The sequence below is a fragment of the Dissoconium aciculare genome (assembly GCF_010015565.1).
Source record: "Dissoconium aciculare CBS 342.82 unplaced genomic scaffold K489scaffold_12, whole genome shotgun sequence".
NCBI classification, from domain to species: domain Eukaryota; kingdom Fungi; phylum Ascomycota; class Dothideomycetes; order Mycosphaerellales; family Dissoconiaceae; genus Dissoconium; species Dissoconium aciculare.
Window position 1 is genome coordinate 195,345 of NW_022984962.1, and position 19,944 is coordinate 215,288.

The 19,944-nt window shown below is 53.7% G+C and overlaps 9 protein-coding genes across 9 annotated transcripts; 3 read left to right on the forward strand and 6 right to left on the reverse strand.

Moving 5' to 3' along the window:
• Positions 1 to 355: 355 nt before the first annotated feature.
• K489DRAFT_308463 (kinase-like protein) lies at positions 356 to 2,083 on the reverse strand (the record flags this gene model as incomplete). Its single annotated transcript, XM_033600613.1, has 2 exons — positions 356 to 502; positions 629 to 2,083. Coding segments are annotated over 2 exons (1,602 nt in total), but the record flags the coding sequence as incomplete, so codon positions are not given.
• Positions 2,084 to 2,539: 456 nt separating this feature from the next.
• K489DRAFT_343762 (uncharacterized protein) lies at positions 2,540 to 3,427 on the reverse strand (the record flags this gene model as incomplete). The annotated part of the gene is made up of 2 exons (XM_033602308.1): positions 2,900 to 3,427; positions 2,540 to 2,634 (listed from the first exon to the last, which is right to left on the reverse strand). Coding segments are annotated over exons 1-2 (246 nt in total), but the record flags the coding sequence as incomplete, so codon positions are not given.
• Positions 3,428 to 4,421: 994 nt separating this feature from the next.
• K489DRAFT_58197 (uncharacterized protein) lies at positions 4,422 to 5,282 on the forward strand. The gene has a single exon (XM_033608732.1). It carries the CDS (start codon positions 4,613 to 4,615, stop codon positions 5,099 to 5,101), a length of 489 nt encoding a protein of 162 aa, XP_033456791.1. The 5' UTR covers positions 4,422 to 4,612; the 3' UTR covers positions 5,102 to 5,282.
• K489DRAFT_383330 (uncharacterized protein) lies at positions 4,942 to 6,767 on the reverse strand (the record flags this gene model as incomplete). The annotated part of the gene is made up of 1 exon (XM_033605575.1): positions 4,942 to 6,767. One exon carries the CDS (start codon positions 6,765 to 6,767, stop codon positions 5,355 to 5,357), a length of 1,413 nt encoding a protein of 470 aa, XP_033456792.1. The 3' UTR covers positions 4,942 to 5,354.
• An 832-nt stretch (positions 6,768 to 7,599) lies between these two features.
• Positions 7,600 to 8,175, forward strand: K489DRAFT_373003 (uncharacterized protein; the record flags this gene model as incomplete). Its single annotated transcript, XM_033603386.1, has 1 exon — positions 7,600 to 8,175. The coding sequence occupies one exon, from the start codon at positions 7,600 to 7,602 to the stop codon at positions 8,173 to 8,175; it is 576 nt and encodes a 191-aa protein (XP_033456793.1).
• Positions 8,176 to 9,366: 1,191 nt separating this feature from the next.
• Positions 9,367 to 10,111, reverse strand: K489DRAFT_383332 (uncharacterized protein). The gene has a single exon (XM_033605576.1). It carries the CDS (start codon positions 9,690 to 9,692, stop codon positions 9,405 to 9,407), a length of 288 nt encoding a protein of 95 aa, XP_033456794.1. The 5' UTR covers positions 9,693 to 10,111; the 3' UTR covers positions 9,367 to 9,404.
• A 1,125-nt stretch (positions 10,112 to 11,236) lies between these two features.
• Positions 11,237 to 14,254, reverse strand: K489DRAFT_383333 (uncharacterized protein). The gene has a single exon (XM_033605577.1). It carries the CDS (start codon positions 13,895 to 13,897, stop codon positions 11,726 to 11,728), a length of 2,172 nt encoding a protein of 723 aa, XP_033456795.1. The 5' UTR covers positions 13,898 to 14,254; the 3' UTR covers positions 11,237 to 11,725.
• Positions 14,255 to 15,115: 861 nt separating this feature from the next.
• Positions 15,116 to 16,459, forward strand: K489DRAFT_383334 (U6 snRNA-associated Sm-like protein LSm7). The gene is made up of 3 exons (XM_033605578.1): positions 15,116 to 15,438; positions 15,599 to 15,717; positions 15,837 to 16,459. The coding sequence occupies exons 1-3, from the start codon at positions 15,284 to 15,286 to the stop codon at positions 15,974 to 15,976; spliced, it is 414 nt and encodes a 137-aa protein (XP_033456796.1). The 5' UTR covers positions 15,116 to 15,283; the 3' UTR covers positions 15,977 to 16,459.
• On the reverse strand, positions 16,427 to 19,928 carry K489DRAFT_58269 (uncharacterized protein). Its single transcript, XM_033608733.1, has 6 exons — positions 19,745 to 19,928; positions 19,529 to 19,687; positions 19,334 to 19,474; positions 19,233 to 19,270; positions 16,748 to 18,624; positions 16,427 to 16,680 (listed from the first exon to the last, which is right to left on the reverse strand). Exons 1-6 carry the CDS (start codon positions 19,765 to 19,767, stop codon positions 16,678 to 16,680), a joined length of 2,241 nt encoding a protein of 746 aa, XP_033456797.1. The 5' UTR covers positions 19,768 to 19,928; the 3' UTR covers positions 16,427 to 16,677.
• Between the last annotated feature and the right edge of the window lie 16 nt (positions 19,929 to 19,944).

Sequence of the window (19,944 nt, forward strand, 5' to 3'; positions counted from 1 at the left end):
TCGCGATGGCTACACGAAAAGACCATGAAGCGTAGCAAGTCTTATTTACAGGTTCATCGATGTCCACAAGATAAGTCGTTCATTTTGATTCTCTACAAACAACTCCTGTTCTCCAATTTCGTAAGCTCCTTCATCCAAAATGCTAGGATACGCTTATACCAAGTTTTCGGCCAATGAGTAGCAATGAAAGGAAGAACAGCTGCTTCGTGAGCCAAATTGTCACGCCATAATAATCCAAACGAAACGATGATTGCCAAAAACAAACTAAATGCGCAATCTCCTCGAAGATAAATGACTCGAATCTTCAAAATGCTCGGGAAGTTTTCGACGAAGTTCAATGCTCAAATCAGAGCGGGACGTGCTTGATTTTGGAGTGCATGTCCTCTGGAAGCTCCTCAGCCTTCACAAGCCCCATCTGCAGCGCGTCTCCCCAGAAGAACATGCATCGGTGCTGTGCATAACCGAGATAGTCAAACTCCTCTTCTTGCGCTTCTTCTTTCTCCTTGCTGGCTACGGCCGACGATGCCTCTGCAGCAACAAGGGTCTTGTACTCATCCGCACGCTCGGCGAGTCCCTCATGGGCGGATTCTTCGATGGTGTCGGTGATGGCTGCGGATGGGGTTTTCACATCAGACGCGAACTCCGGAAGACCTGGAATTTTAGCCTGCACGACCGCCCAGGCGATCCATTGCGCTGTGTTGGCAAGACGCCACATTCGGGTCTCGTCGACGAGCCGGGCGACTTGTGCATCTTCGTCCGCCTTGGCTGCTGCGTCGATGTCGCGTGTCACCACATTGCCCGAGTTGCTGCGTGGCATCCTAGCGTCAAGCATGAACTCAGACAGCCGATTCGACGACGGCTTGCGATGCGCGTCATTGGAGGCATCCATCGGTGCCATCTTGGGCGTATCATAATTGTACTGTGGCCGATGGCGCACATACGAGCGGAGGAACCGTTCTTGGTCCTCTGGGCTCGGATACTTATTCGCGTTGCAGGCATACGGCTTGCGCTTGTCGTGGTAGTTGTAGCACCACTCGGTGAAGTGGTTGGCAAACTCCAGTCCACGCGTGTTCGCACTCGAATATTCGAAATCAATCACAACAAGCTGCTTGTGGGTATTGGCAGGCAAGAGCAGTGGCGATTGGCTGGTGGGTGTCAAGCGGAGGATGTTGCCATATTGTGTGTCGTTGTGAGCGAAGACGAGTTGCTCACGCAGCTTCCGCGAAGTACGATATTGCTCGTTGAGCCAGGTACGATACTTTTCGACCACGGCACGGAATTGTGCCCATGGCACACCCAAGATGTACCCACGTCGCAGCCACGACTTAGAACCGGTCGGCTTCACGCCAGGCTCCAATTGCTCGAACTCCCTGTCCATCCATGTCACAATCTGCTCTACTCTCGCAAGCCATTTGTCCCAATTACGCCAGACGAACGGGCCTTCATCACGCTCCGAATCTAACAGATCCATACCATCGTGCAACTCTCGCATTCGCTTTGCAATCTGTCTGCTGGTCTCTGAGTTGCGCAGATCCTCTGGCGTCAAAGGCTGAGCATGGAAAAATTCCTCAAAACGTCCGTTGGCGAAAGTGCCAAGCATGCGTGGTCCGATATGCTTGCGTGCCAGTCGGCGCAGGATCGCAAGCTCGGCCTCTCGGTCGATGAGATGCTCGACTTGCGGTCCGTAGATACGTAGTAAGAGCTTTGGCGTCGGTTTGACATGCACAAAGTTTCCCGAGGCATCCTCTTTGCCAGCGGGCAGATTTTCTGGCGGCGAGACAACATACACAGCATTGGTCAAAGCACCACTGAGACGCTGCACGTTGATTTCGTCGCTCATCTCCATCGGCACTCGACGCCAACCTTTCAATCGCAATGTATGTGCGAGACGGACAATTTCATACTTGAAACTGGACCAAGCATCCTGGTCTCGGAATGACACCGCGCGTGACTGTTCATCAGAGCTGCTCTCACCCGAAGAATCTGAAGCACCGCCCGTGTACGCAAGGGTTTTGGAGTTGTCGAGCACAGCATCGCAGGATGGCACGTGGAAATCGCCGTCTGCATGATCTGTGTCGGAAGAGAATCCCGACGGCTTTCGTCGAAGTTTACGAATAGACGATTTGCGTCGCACATCGATAGAACCCGGACGGAAGGGATATTTACTAGCCACTAGGTTCTGTGTCACAATGCTTTCGAGTTTATCGAGGTCAAAGTCAAAGCCCGCTCGAGCATTTTCTTTGTCTTTGCTGCCATCGAGGCTGTTGTCGGGTAGAGACTGAGGTGTAGCTGGGGCTTCACCCGGCTGCGGTTGCTCTTGTGCGAGCTTGTTGCGCTTGTTGCGCTCCTCTTTGATCCAGGCTGAGATCTGATCAACCAAAAGCGTCAAAGTCTCGACTTGTTCGTGATCCTCCATGGGAGGCTCCTTTGCGTCCGGGAGTGTAAACCCTCCGAACATAGGTGTCATGGGTTTAATAGAAGGGCTAGGTTGGACCGATGAGCGACCTGACATGCGCCTCGTTCGGGGACTCTTGACGTTGGGTCTCCCGCTCCACAGCGCAATTTCTTCGACACTCTTCTGGCGTCCAAGCATCAAAGGTGAGATGGTGTCTGCCAAAGGCGCGATCGACACAGCTGTAGAGACGATCAGTAAGTTGTTGTAACGTCCGAGATGGTGATTTGGTGCAAGCTCGAAATGTCCAAGATGAGATGATGTGCCTGTTCACGTCTACCGGACATCCATCAAGGCGACGACAGTATGAGGGTGGGATGATGTCATGAATTTTTCGATGCTGCGAACGCTTCAAGGAAGCAGGTGCGTCGACCCACAAATTGTTGCGACTGGCGATCTCAGGCGGATGAAGGGGACAAAGAGCAGGATGCAGGGAAATTTACGTACACTTCGGGTCGGAACGCGGTGACAGCGAGGCATGATTCAGGCCAAGGAACGAACTCGGCGATGCCGGGTTCTCGATGGATTCTGGTTTCGGCGGCGCCAACGGCTCATTTGGTAACATGACCGCCGGTGCGTTAGGCGGCTGTTCTGCCATGTGTTTCTTCTGAGGTTTGTGAAGCGGTAAAGCGGTGTACAGCCAGGCAGGAAACAGGACTTTACTCCGGAGCAGGTGGCATCAAGGTTGGCGACGATATCGAAGAAGTGGCAGCCGTGGTTCCTCTATCTTCCGCTAGGGGACAATGGCGAAGAAGCGTTTATTGTAACAATTGCGGGTGTGACGATGCGGGAAAGTTGGCAGTCGGTCAGGAACTAGCGTCGTCTTTATATACAATTGAGAAACCGCCCAATCTTGGTCCTTATGGTGCTCGTATCGCAATTCTGTGGGAGGTGTATGCAGGTTGAAAGGCTATAATGTATTTGATGTTGCAGAAATGTGCTGGATCGGCGGCAAAGGATGGGGGGAAACAGGTGTTTAGTGGTGTTTGGTGGTGGAAACGGTAAAAGGTGGAGGAGAAAATCCCACCTTTTTGCAGGAGACGTGGACGGACAGCCTGACGTTACGTTGTCGTTGACGATGATGATGAAAAGATCTTATGGGGCACATGCGCAGTTGCCCAAAGTCGCAATTGCTCGCGTGAGAGTTTCATTGCGTGCGTGTACAAGTACGCGGGAGATAACGAGACGACTGACGATACGCGATGTATCTGTGCATCCGTTCCACAGCAGTACCGATAAGCTTTCGGACGAGATGCTGCAACGAACAATGATCAGAGCAGTGTGCCGACTCTCTTGTGCTTCCGTATCCATCAATCAACTCTGAACAACATCCACCATGCTGTGACAGCCATGTCTACCACCGGAATTCGATCAATTCTCCTCCAATCGCGACATTTCGTCAAGCGGCAGACATGGACTATAAGACTGTAGATCTCTCCTCACATCCGCCCACGCTACGATCTGTCGAGTATCTGCAATATGCAGACCCTTGCACAAACATACATTGTAGTCTCGTCAGCTGGACGTATCAGGCCAACCCGCTTATCGTGGTCGACAAGATTTAAGCCATGGTTGTCGGGTACCTGATGGGTGATCGGCAATCATGCAGATTTGTAGAAATTTTAGGTGGTCGGAATTGCCTTTGTTCTTCCGAACATCAGGGACCGATGGCCATCAGCAGGCTTCCAGGTATCGCGAGGCCCAGAGTCACCTGGCGATGGTTACATTCATACTTCGCATGCCGCATGTTTGAGGTCATCCACACGAAATCACAGTAGCGGGCTTCCATGGCGACTTGGCCTTCTATGTTCAGTAGGTGTCGAGACGCGTTCAGCGAATACTGAATGCATCACTGGCGACTGTCAACTGCTGGATCTTTCTTGCGAGGGTAGACTTTGAAGAGTCTCGCTCACTACCGCGGCATAACCAAGAAAGTCGGTCGAACAGCAATTGGAACACTGCAGGCGGCAAGAGAAAATGCGGGATGAGGCGGGATGTAGTGGGCGTCCACGCAAGCAAACTGCAGAAAACTTCCGAGGGTTCATGCAGGTCAACACGAACGACGGGCGGAAGAAATTTATGACCATGCCTACCTATATCGTGTGAAAATACCATGCTGATGCATATGCACCACCCACACATCGGGGACCAGTCCGTGACATGCATTTGATGCTGCGCCGTGTAGCCATTCATGCGATTCGAGATGGTAATCAGAGTGTGGGAGCGTGGAACACAATTGCGACATCGTCACTCCCTCGCCCACATATGACTGTGCATAACACATCTGGGGTCACTCGAGCCGACGCTCGAAGGTCATCATGGTCCATGGAGAACATTTGCAACATTCGCACACGAATGCGATGCACAAATGAAAGAGAAGGAAGGCCCACTGTCTCTATGCGGCATCCCACGATCTGGGTACCCCAAGCAAGGTTCATTGACGGACCATCGCGTCTACGGAGATCATGGTGGAACCAAAGTTCTTTATTCCTTCTCGACTTAAAACGCCTACATAATATTAAGCATAAGAAAAAGAACCCACAAAATCAAGAACAATCCCTCCCATTATCATGTCCACCAATGGCGAGAGACCAAGGTTATACCAGCATCCCTCTCCGTCCCAAACTTGTCAATCCTTCTCATACATAGAGGTGATCTCCTCGGCCATCTCTACCTTTGCGGGCGATAAAGATCTAACGATACTTGTTCCAGCCCAAACATAAGACAACAAATCTTCACAAAAGAAAAATATCCCCTCTCTTGACGCGCCAAGCACTGGCCATCGTCGAGGTGCAACCAGGCACATCTCGACAGGCGCACAGCCTTGATTGCGCGCTGTTGAGCTGCATAGAGATACAGCCGCGTGTGCTGCAACGATTGCCGTGAACGAGTGTCGCGTTGGTCACGCCCTCGGAGCGGGCATCGGAACACATGCTCCCTCGGCCTTCCAGTGCGGGTCCTTCTCCATGTTTTTGATCAAGCGGTGCGCCAATTTGGGTTCGTAAGAATCGATGATGCACTGCTTTAGGAAAGGCCAGGCGCAGGGTGGGTTGCGCTTGCCCTTGGCGGCGCCGGCGAGGTGCGTCTTGAAGTGTTGGTTTGCGTTGTCCGAGCGCGAAATGCGCTGCGAGCAATCTGGTAGCGGACAAGGAAATTGGCGCTGGTCGATTGGCAAATGCATTGTGGCATGCCGATTAAGATGCTCGAGACGTTCAAAAGATTTTGAACAACGCCGCCCTTGCTCATCGATCTGATGGCATCTGTGCTGCGCGCTGTTCCGCGTGCAAACACGGTTGAGTGCGTGAGGGCGTGCGTGGCTGTGCTCCATAGGGAGGAACGCGAACTGGTTGCCTTCGGTGGTCAACATGTCTTCCTGCGCGATGTATGCAAGAGTTGTATGGCTGGCTTGTGGCAGCGATCTGGCTGATCGCTGCTTGGTAGTTCCACGACCAGATCGGCGCGTGACGCGATCTGGAGACCTGGCTGGGCCGGGTGATGAAGCGCTCAACTCCTCTTGCTTGACATGCTCGTTCTTGACGACAGGGCTGCAGTCTGCGAGGTCTGAGCTAGGACGCCCGTGGTAAGCCCACGATCCGTCACCAACGGCGGTCCCTGGTGCCACAGCGCCAAGCTCGTGTGCTTGGGGCAGCGCATAGGTATAATGGCCGTCCCAAGGGGCTACATACTGCTGCTGCTGACTGTAGTGAGCAGAAACCACCTCCTGAGGTATCTGGTGGTACGGCTGGTATGTCAAGGACAGGTTGATGGCTAAGCCCTCTTGCGATACTTGTGCGCCATTGGAGTGACTGCTAAATGAGCTGGCAGGCGTAGGTGTTGGCAGGTTATCATCGAAGCGATCCGCCGACGCGTAAACAAATGTGGATCTCAAGCTTGGGTCCAAGTTGAAATGGTTGCCAGCTTCTTGCTGAACATTCCACTGCCCATTTGCTTGATGATGGAGTTGGATAGCCGGGTCAAGAGTTCCTGTTGGGTAGACAACATTGCTGACTTGAGCGCAGTCGCTGAACGCGTTACCATCACCAAGAAGAGGGTATGCGACACGTGCCTGAGTAACAGGCTCTTGGCTCAAGTGACGAGCACAGGACTGAGGACTTTCATCAAACATGTCGTCTGGGGTCGAAGGCATAGAGAAGGCGAATGATGAGGCAACCGAATGACCAGCATCCGATGCTTGCGATGAAAAAGTTGTGGATGAATGCCTTCTGAGTTCTGAGTTCGGGGGAGGCGTGATGCATCCCAGATGGTTGTAGGTGTCGTAGGCAGGTGCCTGCGACGCAAAGCTAGGATACGACATTGCTGCGTGAAATGCAGCGCCACTAACGATAATTAGTAAACAGTGTGAAAAGCGACCAGCGCTGCGATGAGATAACACAAAGGGCAAAGGAACGGCAACGGTATGCGACCAGAAAGAAAACTCGAAAGGAATGAGCAAAACACAAAGGGAAAAGAGGTTGAGGACTTTGTGTATTGAGACATGGCGATAGTCAGGCTTTTCAATACCTGCGCACAAGAAGAAATCACGACTTACGTCGACGGCGAGCTGGTGGAGGCGGAGGTAGGCGAGCAGGCACAGCCCACGATATTTTTGCTGTCCTCAATGTTGTCGTTTTGTGACATAGCTGCCACAGGGCAAGCATTGCAATTCATTGCGGTTTCAAGATTCAGATGGTCTCAGGTCTTGAAACGAATGTGGACTCAAGGGAAGGCAAAGGGATCCTGGATTTATACGCGTGGTTGTCACGACACTCCACTCCCAAAATAGGTAGCCTCAAGGGTACTTTCAACACTCAGGTCAGTTCTGGACGAGCGAGTAAGTCACGATACATACTCTGGCGCTTTCGTCGGTGGTCCCACACACTCTGGCTGTGCTTTGTGGCAGAACTTCTGATCAAATGTCCCAAGAAGGGTTCGGGATGGGACAATAATCGAACAGCTCAGATCGAGGATCCTCGCAAGGCTCTGGAATGTTTTGTGCAAGCTTTGAAAATGTGATATGATGGGCCCGCAAGAGTTCTATACTCGTCAGACAATATTCGAACTGTTGCGAAGCGCGCTAGATATGGGAGCACATCTTTGCGCCACCTATAGGAGAAAAAGCGTCCGGGCTTACACAAAGTGCCCGAACAATGGAGGGAGAGCAAATATCGCCTTCAGATAAACTTCGTACATCATCATGTCGTTGGCGGCTGCGGCACAGGCAGAGAAAGCTCAAGTATCAAGCACGAAGCTTTGGAGACTGCATGAAAGTATCTCGGCTGAATGATTGCGACGAGCTTTGGGTGGTCACTCCTCTGCTAGTCGCGGACGCTATCCGAAGTCAAACGTATGTGGCTCTCACTCGCATTCTGGGCATAGCATGCGCAGACCATGGCTCAAGTGCCGCATGGGAACGCTGCCGCCTACCCTTCCAAAGCCTGGTTCACGGCAGAAACAGGAAGGAATCATGGTCGGCGCGTGGCACATCATATCTGACCATCATAAGCGTCTCTCATGGTCACAATAGATCTCGAAGGACAGTCCGTCGAGGGCGTGTCGCAAGCGAGATGCATATTGCACGACCGGGGTGGAACTGCTGGGGTGTTCGAAAGGCTGGTGCGACGCCAATGCAACTAGATGTCGCGGACAGAGACACCCGCATGCCACGGACTGACGAGAATAGGCGCGAGTGGATGCTGAGAAATGCGGATTGTCGAGCCGACTAAGCTAGTCCTGTGTTGACGACAATTCATCTCGACTTTTCGGAGGGCACTCCGAATTTCGGGATTGGTTGAGGCTTCCTTGTCCCAATTGGGACTCTTAGCGCCTGCAAAGGGCAATGACGACGTGCCGCAAGAACCGCGCGGGTTGCATCCATCCTGTACGGCGACTGTCGTAGGATGTGCTGAAATCGTGCAGGATCGTCCGCTTCTTCTGGTGAGTGCATTTTGTCGACCTTGAGTGAATGTGGGGATTGAACGCCGCTCGGCTTCGACGCGCGACAGCCATATCACATTACGCATCATACCGGTAGGATGCCTACGGTTTCCCGGCAAATTCAAGGCACATGATGGTTCACGTTGCCCAACGGATCCGTCGATGGTAGAACCGCTGAAGTTCCAAGGTTGGCAAGCTTAGGACAACTTCCGCCGGATTGTGAGGACGATGGTGCAGGTGGCGTGGTATTAGTGAACGCTTCCCGCTAGTTGCCGCCGGCGTTCCCTGTCAAGGCCAATTCAGGCCGACCAGGTGCCACTTTGTGCAACTTCCGAGGCGAGACCATTCCCGGAAGAGCACATCTGGATTGCTCATTACACATTATCCCACCGTGGGTGTCATGCATACTTTATGAAATCAGCTGATGGTGATCAGGCCAATATGCTCGTTCAAATTGCCCCAGACTCAGCTTCGTTTCTCACACCCAAGTGCCGCGCTTGCTTTTCAACACGCTTGCCGGTCGTCGCTGATGTTGACCATTGGACAGCAGTATTCATCATCAGTCAATGGACAAAGGCTTCTCGCGCAGTGCAATGCAATGATGCACGGACACACGATGATCCTAAGTCGGCTCCAACGTCGAGTCCAAGCTCGTTGCGGCTTCAAGCTTGTCGATCAGTCTCTGTGGTCCACAACAAGTACAGTACATCTACATATGTACATATTGATCGTGATCACGATCACTCCAATACCAATATGCGCTCATTACCCTGTTATGGGAAGAGCCGCTGATAAGACAATGACAATCACAAAATCACGCTGCTCGCGTAGTGCGTGACCTGTTAATCTATCGACTTGCGCAAACGCCCCGATTGAACACCTCATCGCGTTGAAGCTTCACAACAATCAGGGTCTACCAAGTATAGAGTTTCACAATAGACCTGCAGTAGACGATTTCGTCACTAACTAAGCCTTGCAAGAACTTCATCATCGACCGTTCGTCAGTCCTCGCACGAGTTCAATCGTGAGGTCTAGCAGGACGCAAGTGCGTCTCGAACCGGCCATCCTCTCTCTTTCTGCGCCCCTCAGCTGCGCCCGAAACACTCCATGTCTCAGTGAACATCCACACTCGGTTTACGGCCGTCCCGGAGCGGAGCGCGGGCCGAACACCGAGACTGGTCCTACAAATTGGTCCACTTTGCGACGCGACGGGGCACTTTGACAGGGAATAATCACTAGTGTTCGCGCTTCTGATGAGGTGAGAGATGAGAGCAAAAGTGACATACAAGAAGATACCAGGCGACATACCAACATGGATGCCACACCTCCTGCTGCCGCACCATGCGCAGCTTCTGCCGCCTCACCCTCCTCACCACCAGCAAAAGAGCCACACACGCCAACACAACGATTGCATACGTGATACAGGTTATCATATTAACGCCGAAGTGCACCAAAGCATCCCCCCAGGCCCCACTTTTATTATCGCGCCCCACTTTCGTCCTGTCCTTGGTGCAATGCATGGCGATTGACAGCAGCCATGGCGTGAGGGATCAAACGAGGCCGCTCTTTTGATTGGCATCAGCTGGTTAGTCACAGCTTCTGATTGTCATCATCGGTCAATTAATCGCAATTGATGCAGCATGAAGATGAAACGGGCACATGGCGCGCAAGTGAGGCGCGCAATTAGACCGACCGCATTCGATTTTAATCGTAGTGATTACCAAGCCATACACGGCTGACCAGGCGCGGACATTCGGACATTCCTTTTGTTGCCTAGATACAACCTAGATACAATGATTATGACCATGATCATGGTCATCGAGGATGACGATCTGGGTCCTCACCTGCCAAGATCGACCACTAAACTCCGACGCTACACAGACAGACTCCGCTGCTCGTACTACGCACGTGGATCTCTCTCTCCCCCATCCAGCTGATGCAGTGTACAGTACATGTATATTGTTTCTTTCGTTCACTTGGTCAATGCGACGAAGGTCTTCAATTGTGTTTTTGATAGCTTTTCTCTACATATTTGTGCATGTTGTGTCTGTGTAGCAGCGCAGATGACCATGTCTGTCTCCAGCACCATGTCCAGCGAAAGCAACCGTTTCCCCTTCCCTGCACATAACCAGAGCACCCGTTTGACAGGTACGTCAGACGCCCCTCAGGAATGTGAGACACGGGGACAAGCAATAAGGATGAATGGATCAACAAGCGTCCAGACGCACAAAAACCAAACGCTCGAGAATCTACCGTACCTGGGTGTGGTAAGTGACCGCAATCCCATCAGCTGGCCGGGAAGAAAGCCCGCGGTGGAGGACGTTTGCTGGTGGTCTCGTAGTGCTTACGTCCCGTGACCAGCTCATCATGCAGCCAGTTCGCTCCTCGCCCATTCCTCATTTCTCATTCCTCCCTCCAAGCGCGCAAACGCGAAAAATATGACCCGCACCGACCACCAACTGCAAGTCTGCAGACCTAAGAAAATAGGCCGGAGTGGACCGCACACACAGAGCAAATGTTTTTCTGGGATGATTTCCGCCTAGAGACATTGAAGTCAACCGCTACAAATGATCAAGCCACTGTGCATATATACTTACACGTGCGTTTCTTTCGGTGATCGCCGTGATTTACGAAGAGCCGAGGAAATTATAATATCGGCTTACAAATGCGATGATATGATATGATCGGTACGGTGCTGTACATGCCAACCTGGTACACACCATTTTCCCGCCACAGACAGATAGAATTTAGAGAGACTTGGGGCACAGACAACCCACTCCGTATACAAGAGTACATCCAGGACAGACAGACGTGACCAATGCGTCCACACCACTCACAATCAACCTGGTGGTGGTGATGAGATTCATGTCGGCAAACGGCAGAGGAGTTCAACAGAGCAAAATCCAATAAGCCTCATGCAAGGGCCCACTCGAGCAGAGCGCGCTCGTTTCGAGGTGGTCTACGAAAGACGTGCTAAAAGTACAAAAGTACAGCATACATCGATAGTGTGATCACACACGTTGAATCGCAACGTTGTGCTCTCTTTCCCTTGTCATTCAATACCCCTCTCCCGCCACTAAGTGCCCATGTCATCATGAAATTCGTCTGGTCACAAAAGACACCCCTTCACACGGACAACAATCTGCCCACGCCGCACCGGCGTATGCTCCGAAAAAAAAGAGTAGGCAAAAGAAGCAAATCTTTCCTCTTCAGCTCTACAGATCAGCCTGTGACCCCTGCTCACAGGCCGGCGAGACTGACAGAGAAAGACCAACAAGAATAAGTGCATTTTCCGTGAATTTTAAGCGCCCAGGTGGGTCGCGGGCTCTGGTCGCTGCTTCAGACTGCTCGCCATGATGCAGCACCTGCGGCCGGGACACTCCCGTTGACGGCGTTGAACCCACTGCGACCACCCTGCGAGCTCGACACGTCACCGCTGCTCGCCGCGGCAGAGGCTGCTTGAGGTGGCTGTGAATGCGGCGGAGGCGAGGCACTAGCATTGCTGCCGCCCTGGCCAGGTCGCGTATAGGGTGAATTATCATGGACGGGGTCATAGGTAGGTCTTTTTACCGAGGATGCTGCGGCGGACGCGGGAGCCGTGCTGTTTATGCTTTTGCTGTCATTATTGTTGTGATGGTTGTCGCTGTTGTGATGATGGTGACTGCTCGGATGTGACAAGTTGTTGTCCGCCGGTTTGGTCGTTGAGTCGTTGTTTTGCGCTCGAGAATTGCTCGGCGAATGCTTGCCACCATCAGTGGGCGGCCGATGATCTGCTGCGCTTTTATCGACTTGCTCGGCGATCGATGGCGAATGTGCAGCAGCACTCGGATGACTCTGGCTGCCGTCCTTCTTTCCTGAGCCTTCGCCCCGCTCGGCGTCTTGCTCCTCTATCTGACCCAGAGCTTCGAGATCTTCAAGCGGATTGCTCTCGTCATCCTCGCTCTCCTCATGATGCCCATCACTGTGAGCATCACCGTTCGCGTGGCCGTTCGGCATGGCCGAATCGGCATGATTCGGTAACTCCTTCAAATCGCCATTCATAAGATGATCTAACGCGCTGAGTTCCTCTCGCGATACTTCGCGCCAATGACACCGCGCATGCTTTCGCGTGCACCCTGCGCACGAAGTGAGGTTCTTAAGACAATCCATTCTCAACCGTCGACACCGATCACAGGGTGGTATGACTCGATGACCGCGTGGTAAGCTATCCATGCTGGCCTGGCAGATGGGTCTATATGGCTGACTGCTCTCCAACGCTGCTGGAAGAGGCCGACTGAAGTTATGTCTAGATTGACCGGATGCGTTATTCGTTGCGTCCTTGTCTGCGGTCGGCGAATGTCGATGTGATTGTGAAGCGGTCGCTTGATGACTACGTGAGGGACTGGTATGTCCCTGGCGTGCTCGCGAATGTCCGTCCGCGTGTGAAACGTTCGGCGGCGCGGGAGAAAGAGAAGAAGCATTCGATATGCCTTCGTGATGCGCCGAATGCATGCCCTCCATAGCCCTCGGCGCGTGATTGCCATGATCTAGATGGCCGGCCATTGACGGTTGCCGTGAATGTGCCACGCTATGAGGCACGGGATTGTGATAGTTGTGCGGGAGACTTTCGAAGTGGCGCAAAAGTTCATCCCGAACCGTGGCCGATGACCCTTCACCAGACTCAACTGCTGCCGCATATGGCCGAGTATTTCCACCCGGCTGCGCATGATGGCCTACAGCAGCTGGGTGCGGAAACGTTGTGGTCGCCTGAGGTGCACCTGCCTTGGCTGGAGTACCACTTCCGCCCTCCGCCCTCCTTTCCGCGATGGCGGCCCTACGTCCCTTCAACCGATGTGTCAACTGCCGCGTGCGCGCAGCAACCAGATCCGCAGCGTTTGTGAGCTCCTTAAGCTTGACTTCTAGTAGATCGCATGTATTAAACTCCTTCTCTTCGTCTTCCCAAATCGGCAAGGGTGGTATCAGCTCTTGACACCGCCCACTGTTGATGAAGAGAAAGTCCTCCTCGCTGACCTGCACCCGTGTCTGTTTCTGTGGATAATAGAATTGACAGACTCGTGAGCCTTCGGAGAATGTGGTGAGAGTAAATTGGCTCGGGTGCGCGCGCGCAAACTCGATCACTTCTAGCCAGGTGATCTGGTGAGAAGCATCCTCGGAAGCGGCTCCGGCGCCAGCACCTGGCTTGACATGCGAGCTGATGATTTTCGGCGGTGCATCAAAGCATCGCTCGAAGCGTTTGATTAAGATCGGTCCCAGCGGACGGGCGCCCAAATTGGAGGCTAGCGACTCATGGCGATCGAGAACGTTGTTGTAGCTGGACAGCAGATGCAGCAGATTCGGAAGAGTGTCATCTTTAGTGACGAGCGGCAGGTCATCTTGAGAATGACGCGCCAGATAATTGATACTGAGTTGGTGATTTGGTTTTGAAATTTTGGCTGGCGAAGCGGAAGCAAGGGCACCGCCTGCGTCGGAGGGACTCCGCTTGCGCTTCAGCGAATCATTAGCGCTTTCCATATTGATGATATCGACGATATGAATGAATTCGGTGATTGCGCATTATCGGAATCGCCGCGATGGTAGTGACGATGTGAACAAGGGAGACAGTGGATGAATAGGACGCAGATGCGAGGGAAGCTGACGGGCGGCCCAGGAGCGGCGGCGGAGGCGGAGGCGGCGTCGAGCGCGCGGTGGCCGTCTCGCCAAAAGAGGAGGAGGTGTCATGGGTGGTGGTGGTGGTGGTGTTAGTGGGCGGGCGGTCCTCCTCCTCCACCACTCCACCACCACCACCACCCAACTTTTTGTGCATGGAATACTGTGTACATGGCAAATGTACCTGTCCATCTACGACGTCTTGCACCAGCACACATTGATCTTGCTGTGTGCGTATCTGCATGGTAAAGATCTGTCCTACATGTGATCGTGCTACCGGTCATCAACCAGAGAGACGAGACTGCTCGACGACGAAAGAGGGACGAAGAGGCGAGTATGGGGGGCGAAATCCCGGGCGAGGAGGGCGGACGCGTGCGCGCCTCCGCCCTTTTCCGCGCGCACCCGCCTGCATCTCTAGGATTTTACGAGGCATATGGACCGGGAACTCCGACTGCTCAATGGACAGAGCTTATGAATATGCGCATGCACAGATGAGGAAAAATAGTTGCGTTCTTCGGTCGCCTCGTCGTTATTTCGTCTTCAGTGCCATCGTTACGAGCGCAGGACGTGGTGTTGGTCGAAGAGGATGCAGATGCGGATTGGCGCTATGTCCATTCATTCATGCATGCAGCGGGCGGAGAAACGTAATGGGACTACAGCAAAGTACCATCGTGAACTTGAATCCTTCCTTCAAGCAATCCGCCTATCCCTTCAAGTACGTATTGAGCATCTCAGGTATATGCAGTCCTCGCCTTGTCATAATCTCTAGTCTGTCACCAAGTAAGATATCCTATCGAACAAAGGTGGGATTTTGTCGCGTGAGATGTCACAAAGGGAATGTGGTTGTCTGAACGAGGACATAGTATGTCCAGATGAAGGCGGCGTGATTAGGACACACCAATATGCGTATTTCATTGACAAGGGAATCATTTCTGCCTGGGTAAGATGGTAGGTGTACACATCGTCCAAGATTAACTTGCTGTTGTCGAAAATAGAAAGGAACCTTGGAAGAGGAGGAGGCGCGGTGGTGTGGGCGGACAACGCCTGAGGCCAACTTCCCTCCACCACCCTTCTGCCCTCCCTCAAAATTGTAAGGCAAAATGACGAATGGGGTGCACCACCATCGAATGACATCACGTGCAATACTGGAGGCATCGCTACACTACATCTCACCCCAATATTTTGGATCTCATTCCGAGCAAGCAATCAAGGGCCGTTATCGTACCTCGCAAGAGACAAATCACTGAAACGATGTCGGAACGAGGTAATTTCCGCGGCGGTCGCGGGCGCGGTGAAGGCGGCGGAGGACGCGGTGGGCGGGGAGGCGGCGGCGGTCGCGGCGGAGGACATCATGATGGTGACAAGGCCGAGAAGAAGGAGAAGCAAAACATCCTCGACCTCACCCGGTATGTCGCGAAAAGTTTCCAACACAGTTTTTCCGCCCGATGTGGAACTCGAAACTTTCGAATAGAAGCAGCCACAAGATTTCAGACAAAATTCAAGGCGACATCAATTCGGGATCGAGGGTCTATTCTCGTGCTGATTCAATCCGTTTGGAATCTCTAGATACCTCAACAAAGAAATTACCGTGAAATTCAACGGAGGCCGTGAAGTCACTGGTCAGCTCAAGGGGTTCGACCAACTCATGAACCTCGTGCTCGACGACGTCAAGGAAGTTACTATAGGTGAGTAGGAAACAGGGCCTCATGTTATGAAAAGGAGAAGAATCCAAAAAAACGACCCTCCAAAATTGTCATCACGAACTTCAGCTGACCACACGTCATGTTCATCATGTTGATATCAGACGCCGAAGGAAACCCCAAGACGCGCTCTCTGGGCATGCTAGTCGCTCGAGGAACACTGCTCGTACTCATCTCGCCCGTGGACGGCAGCGAGGAGATCGCCAACCCTTTTGTAGCGGCGGAGGAAGACGATGACGAATGAGCGGATGCAAGGGCCTACGCGCCCAAGCGAATGGACTTGAGAAGATTCTCCGAGGTCTGACATGACGGGATGTGATACTGCCGTCTGCTGAACGAGAGAATTGATCCCTGGCGATGGCCCATTTTCTCCGATCATTTTTCGCAGAGAAGAAAGGCAGACAATCCATAACGGAGACGCCCGAGATGCCGATCCTACTCATTGATGGGGTTTGAACGACAAGAGAGTCACAACATCTGCTCCTCGATCATAGCAGAGTGACTTGACCTGGGGTTGCGAAAGGCCATGCATGGCATCAGACATAGATGCGACCATCGCCTGCAGCTTCACGAGACACGGAGCGAATTATTATCGAAAGGGATTCTTCATTCTCCTGATGATGAGACTAGGTACTCTGTTTTTCCAAAAACGAATTTCATACGAAACAAAATAAAAATGGCATTTAGGGGAATCATTACACTTTTCGTCAATCAAAAGACAATTTCGTAATCTTCATAACCATCTCTCGCGCATACTGTAGATTCGTGCCCTTCATTGCGCTTTTTCAACACCTCACTGGGCCTTGTTGATCGCTTCCCAGTCAGGCCCGCCCGCCAACGCGGTCGAAGTTCGCGGCTCCACTGATTCCGAGTGGGAGGTAGGCTCCTGACTCGTGGAGGTGTGCGTTTTCAGCGGATCGGTGGGAAGTCCCGTACGTGGATCAATCACTATTCCCGCCTTGTCAGCAACGGGGTCGAGGCTCGCCACGGGCGCCTTCATGGCTGGGGCGCTTACGGTGCTGGAGGTCGTGTTGGAGGTGGAGGTCGCGGTGGCCGGAGCGTCAAGCGAGCTGCGATCGACGACCTCGCCCGCGACGGTCGTGGGCGGTACGTTCTCCTCCTTCTTGTCGTGGTGGAACGGGTGCAGGATCTTGTGCAAGATCCCATGCTCTTTCTCGCCGCGGTCGCCGCCGATAGCGGCCTCTTCCTCACGAGCCTCCTGGAGCTTGCGTTCGTGCCTGTCTGACATGTGAGGGAGAGCAGTGACACCGGTGTGGCTAGCTCCCTGTGCTGAGGTAGACTCCGAAGCCAGAGGAAGAGCGGTGACACCGGCGCTGCTGCTTCCCTGTGCTGAGGCAGACTCCGAAGCCAGAGGGACGCTCGGGTCGAGTCGATTGACGGTGTCAGAGATGTGCGGGCCTGTGGTGATTGGTGCAGAGGCTCCATCGAGATGGGGGCTCGAGTATGTGTTGGTAGTGGTTTGGATAGGGTTGCTGCTGCTGCTGTGCGCGGCGGACGAGGAGTCGCCTGTAGCGACACCTGTAGCGGCAACGACGGGCAAAGCGGCAGGAGTGGCCTCCTTGACGGTGGCAGGTGCCGGGAAATCATTCACCGGCTCGGCCACAGTGTCTGCAGCAGAAGGACCATTCTTGGCAGTGCCGGCTGGGGCCTCCGCGTGCTTGCTGCTGTGCTCGGCATGTGACTCATGGCCACCGACGACACCGGCCGCGGCGACGACGGGCAAAGCGGCAGGAGTGGCCTCCTTGACGGTGGCGGGTGCCGGGAAGTCATTCGCAGGCTCGGCCACAGTGTCAGCCGCCGAAACACCTTCGGTCTTGGAGGCCGCTTCGTTGGTAGTAGAGCCATGAGTGGTGGAGTGCGCCGCAAGTCCAGCACCAGCAACGCCAGCTGTTGCTGCGGCTGCGATGGGAAGCGCGCTCGAGTGTCCTGGCTCTGCGGCCAAGGTCGGTTCAGCAGTGCTCGTCGTGCCGACAGGGTATGAACGCTCAACGACGGTGGCCTCGGCAATGTCGTTGTCAGCGCGAGGCTGGTTCAACTGGTGAGCAGCAGCAGTGCTGGCGACCGCACCAACATTCGCAGCACCGGCATCCTGTTCGATGTCATGGATGGCGTGTCCATGGATGACGCCAACGCTGGGCGCATCTGCTGAGACACCTTCACCCTCGGGACGAGCGCTCAAGTTGGCAATGCTGTTGACATCGGCCTGGGTGGTCGAGGCGCCAATTCCGACAGGAGTCGAGCTGTACGTGTACGTAGCAGCCTCTACGTCGTTGGCGCCGGTGGGCTTGTTGATCTGCTCTACGGATGAAGGCGTAACCACGCTATCATTCTTAGTGTGAGAAGCAATGGCAGCTCCAGCCAACGCACCACCTGCAGCTGCAGGGACAATAGTGCTAACAGGATGAGCCTCATCGGCAACAGCTGGCGCTTCTTGAGAGGTGGCCGGAGCTGCAGGCGTCTCATGCACCTTTGAAAGGAGCTCCTGCTCAACCGCGCTCTTCTCTACAACAGCCTCTGCGTTCGAGGCAGCCTCTGGCCCAACGTGCGCTTCATGCTGCGATGCAATGACTGCAGCAGGAACAGCGGTTGCCACAGCAGAGCTCTCGAGAGCACCAGGTGTGGTGATCGCAGGTGTGGTTTCGGCAGCAGGTGCCTCGGGAACTTTTGCGAGGAGCTCTGACTCGACCGCACTCTTCTCAACAACGGCCTCCGGGTTTGCTGCAGCTTCAGGCTCAGTGTGGGCCTTTTCCTGTGAAGCAATGACTTCAGCTGGAACTGTGGATGCTACAGGAGAGGTCTCGTGGGCAACGGCCGGAGTGGTAGTCTCCACAGCGGGGGCCTCGTGGACCTTTGCCAAAAGCTCCGATTCCACCAATCTCTTCTCGACAACCGCCTCCCGGTTAGCACTCGCTTCGGGACCAACGTGAGCCTCCTGCTGCGATGCTATTACTTGAGATGGAACCACGGTAGCGGCAGGGGTTGCATCTGCGTGCGAGTCGTGCGCTGCAGCGGCGGCAACACCGCCGACAACGGCACCACCGGTACCAGCCAGAGCGGCATCACGGCCAGCGTGAGACTCTGTTGCCGATATGTTAGCGGGATCCACATACGGGCCGAGCACACCAGACTTGATGCTCATGTTGTCTGTGTACGTCCGCGGGAGGGGTTCTCTCGTACCTGAGGTGGTGGCAGCTGCGGTCGAGGTGGTGTTGCTGGGCTCCACAGCGTGAGCAGTGACACCATAGCTCTCCTCGGAGTATTTGTTTCCACCAGGGTTTCTGTGAAATATGGTCAGAAACTGGGCCGAGCATGGAATGTCAGAGCTTTCGTCTCCACCTACAGGATCTGTCTCAAGATGCTGTGTTCGTGCTTCTTCTGCTCTGGGTCGGTCTCCAATGTGACGTTCGGGTCAACAGTGGCGAGCGGCGCGGAGCCACTGGCAGCAGTTCCGATGTCACCGCTAGCATGTGCGGTCGTGCCGTATGCGATGGGATCGTACTTGTTGCCATCCGGGTTGCTGCCATCATATGATCAGTCAGGTTCACACAGTATCTGGACTTCATTTTGGAGCTGTACACACAGGATCTGTCTTGCAACGGGGTGGTCTTTCTTCTCCACACCGGCTGCTGTCACCAGCTGGGTAGGGTTCTCTGAAGAGCCCAAAGTTGTGGTGGCATTGTCTCCATAGGCTTGGCTGTCGTACTTCTCACCTCCAGGGTTGCTTGATCGAATTAGTCGTGGCATTCAAATGCAGCTGCGGCAGGAAAAAGCTCACAGAATTTGACGAAGGATACCGTGCTCTTTCTTCTCCGATTCTGCGGTGGTGTGCAGCGGTGTCGTGCTCGAGCTCGTCTCTGTTGCAGGCTTGCTCACGCTCTCGGGAGCAGTAGCGTCTGTTTGGACGTCCTCATCATGGTGCTTGTGTCCGGGTGTCCTGTGTTGGTCAGCTTTGGAAGCTTGATACGCCGCATTGAAATCGGAGTAGTCCTACAGGAGCTGCTTGATCTTGTCCATAGCTACTTGTGTATTGTTTGAATACTGGTCTGTTTGGGTATTGTGTATATATAATCTCTTCGAAAGAGATGTGAGAGAAGAGGAAAGGAAAGGAAAGATCGAGCAATCGAGATACAATATAGGGAAAAGCAAATCACCTAGCCTGATGATGACTATCGCCTCGATCGTTTGTCACTA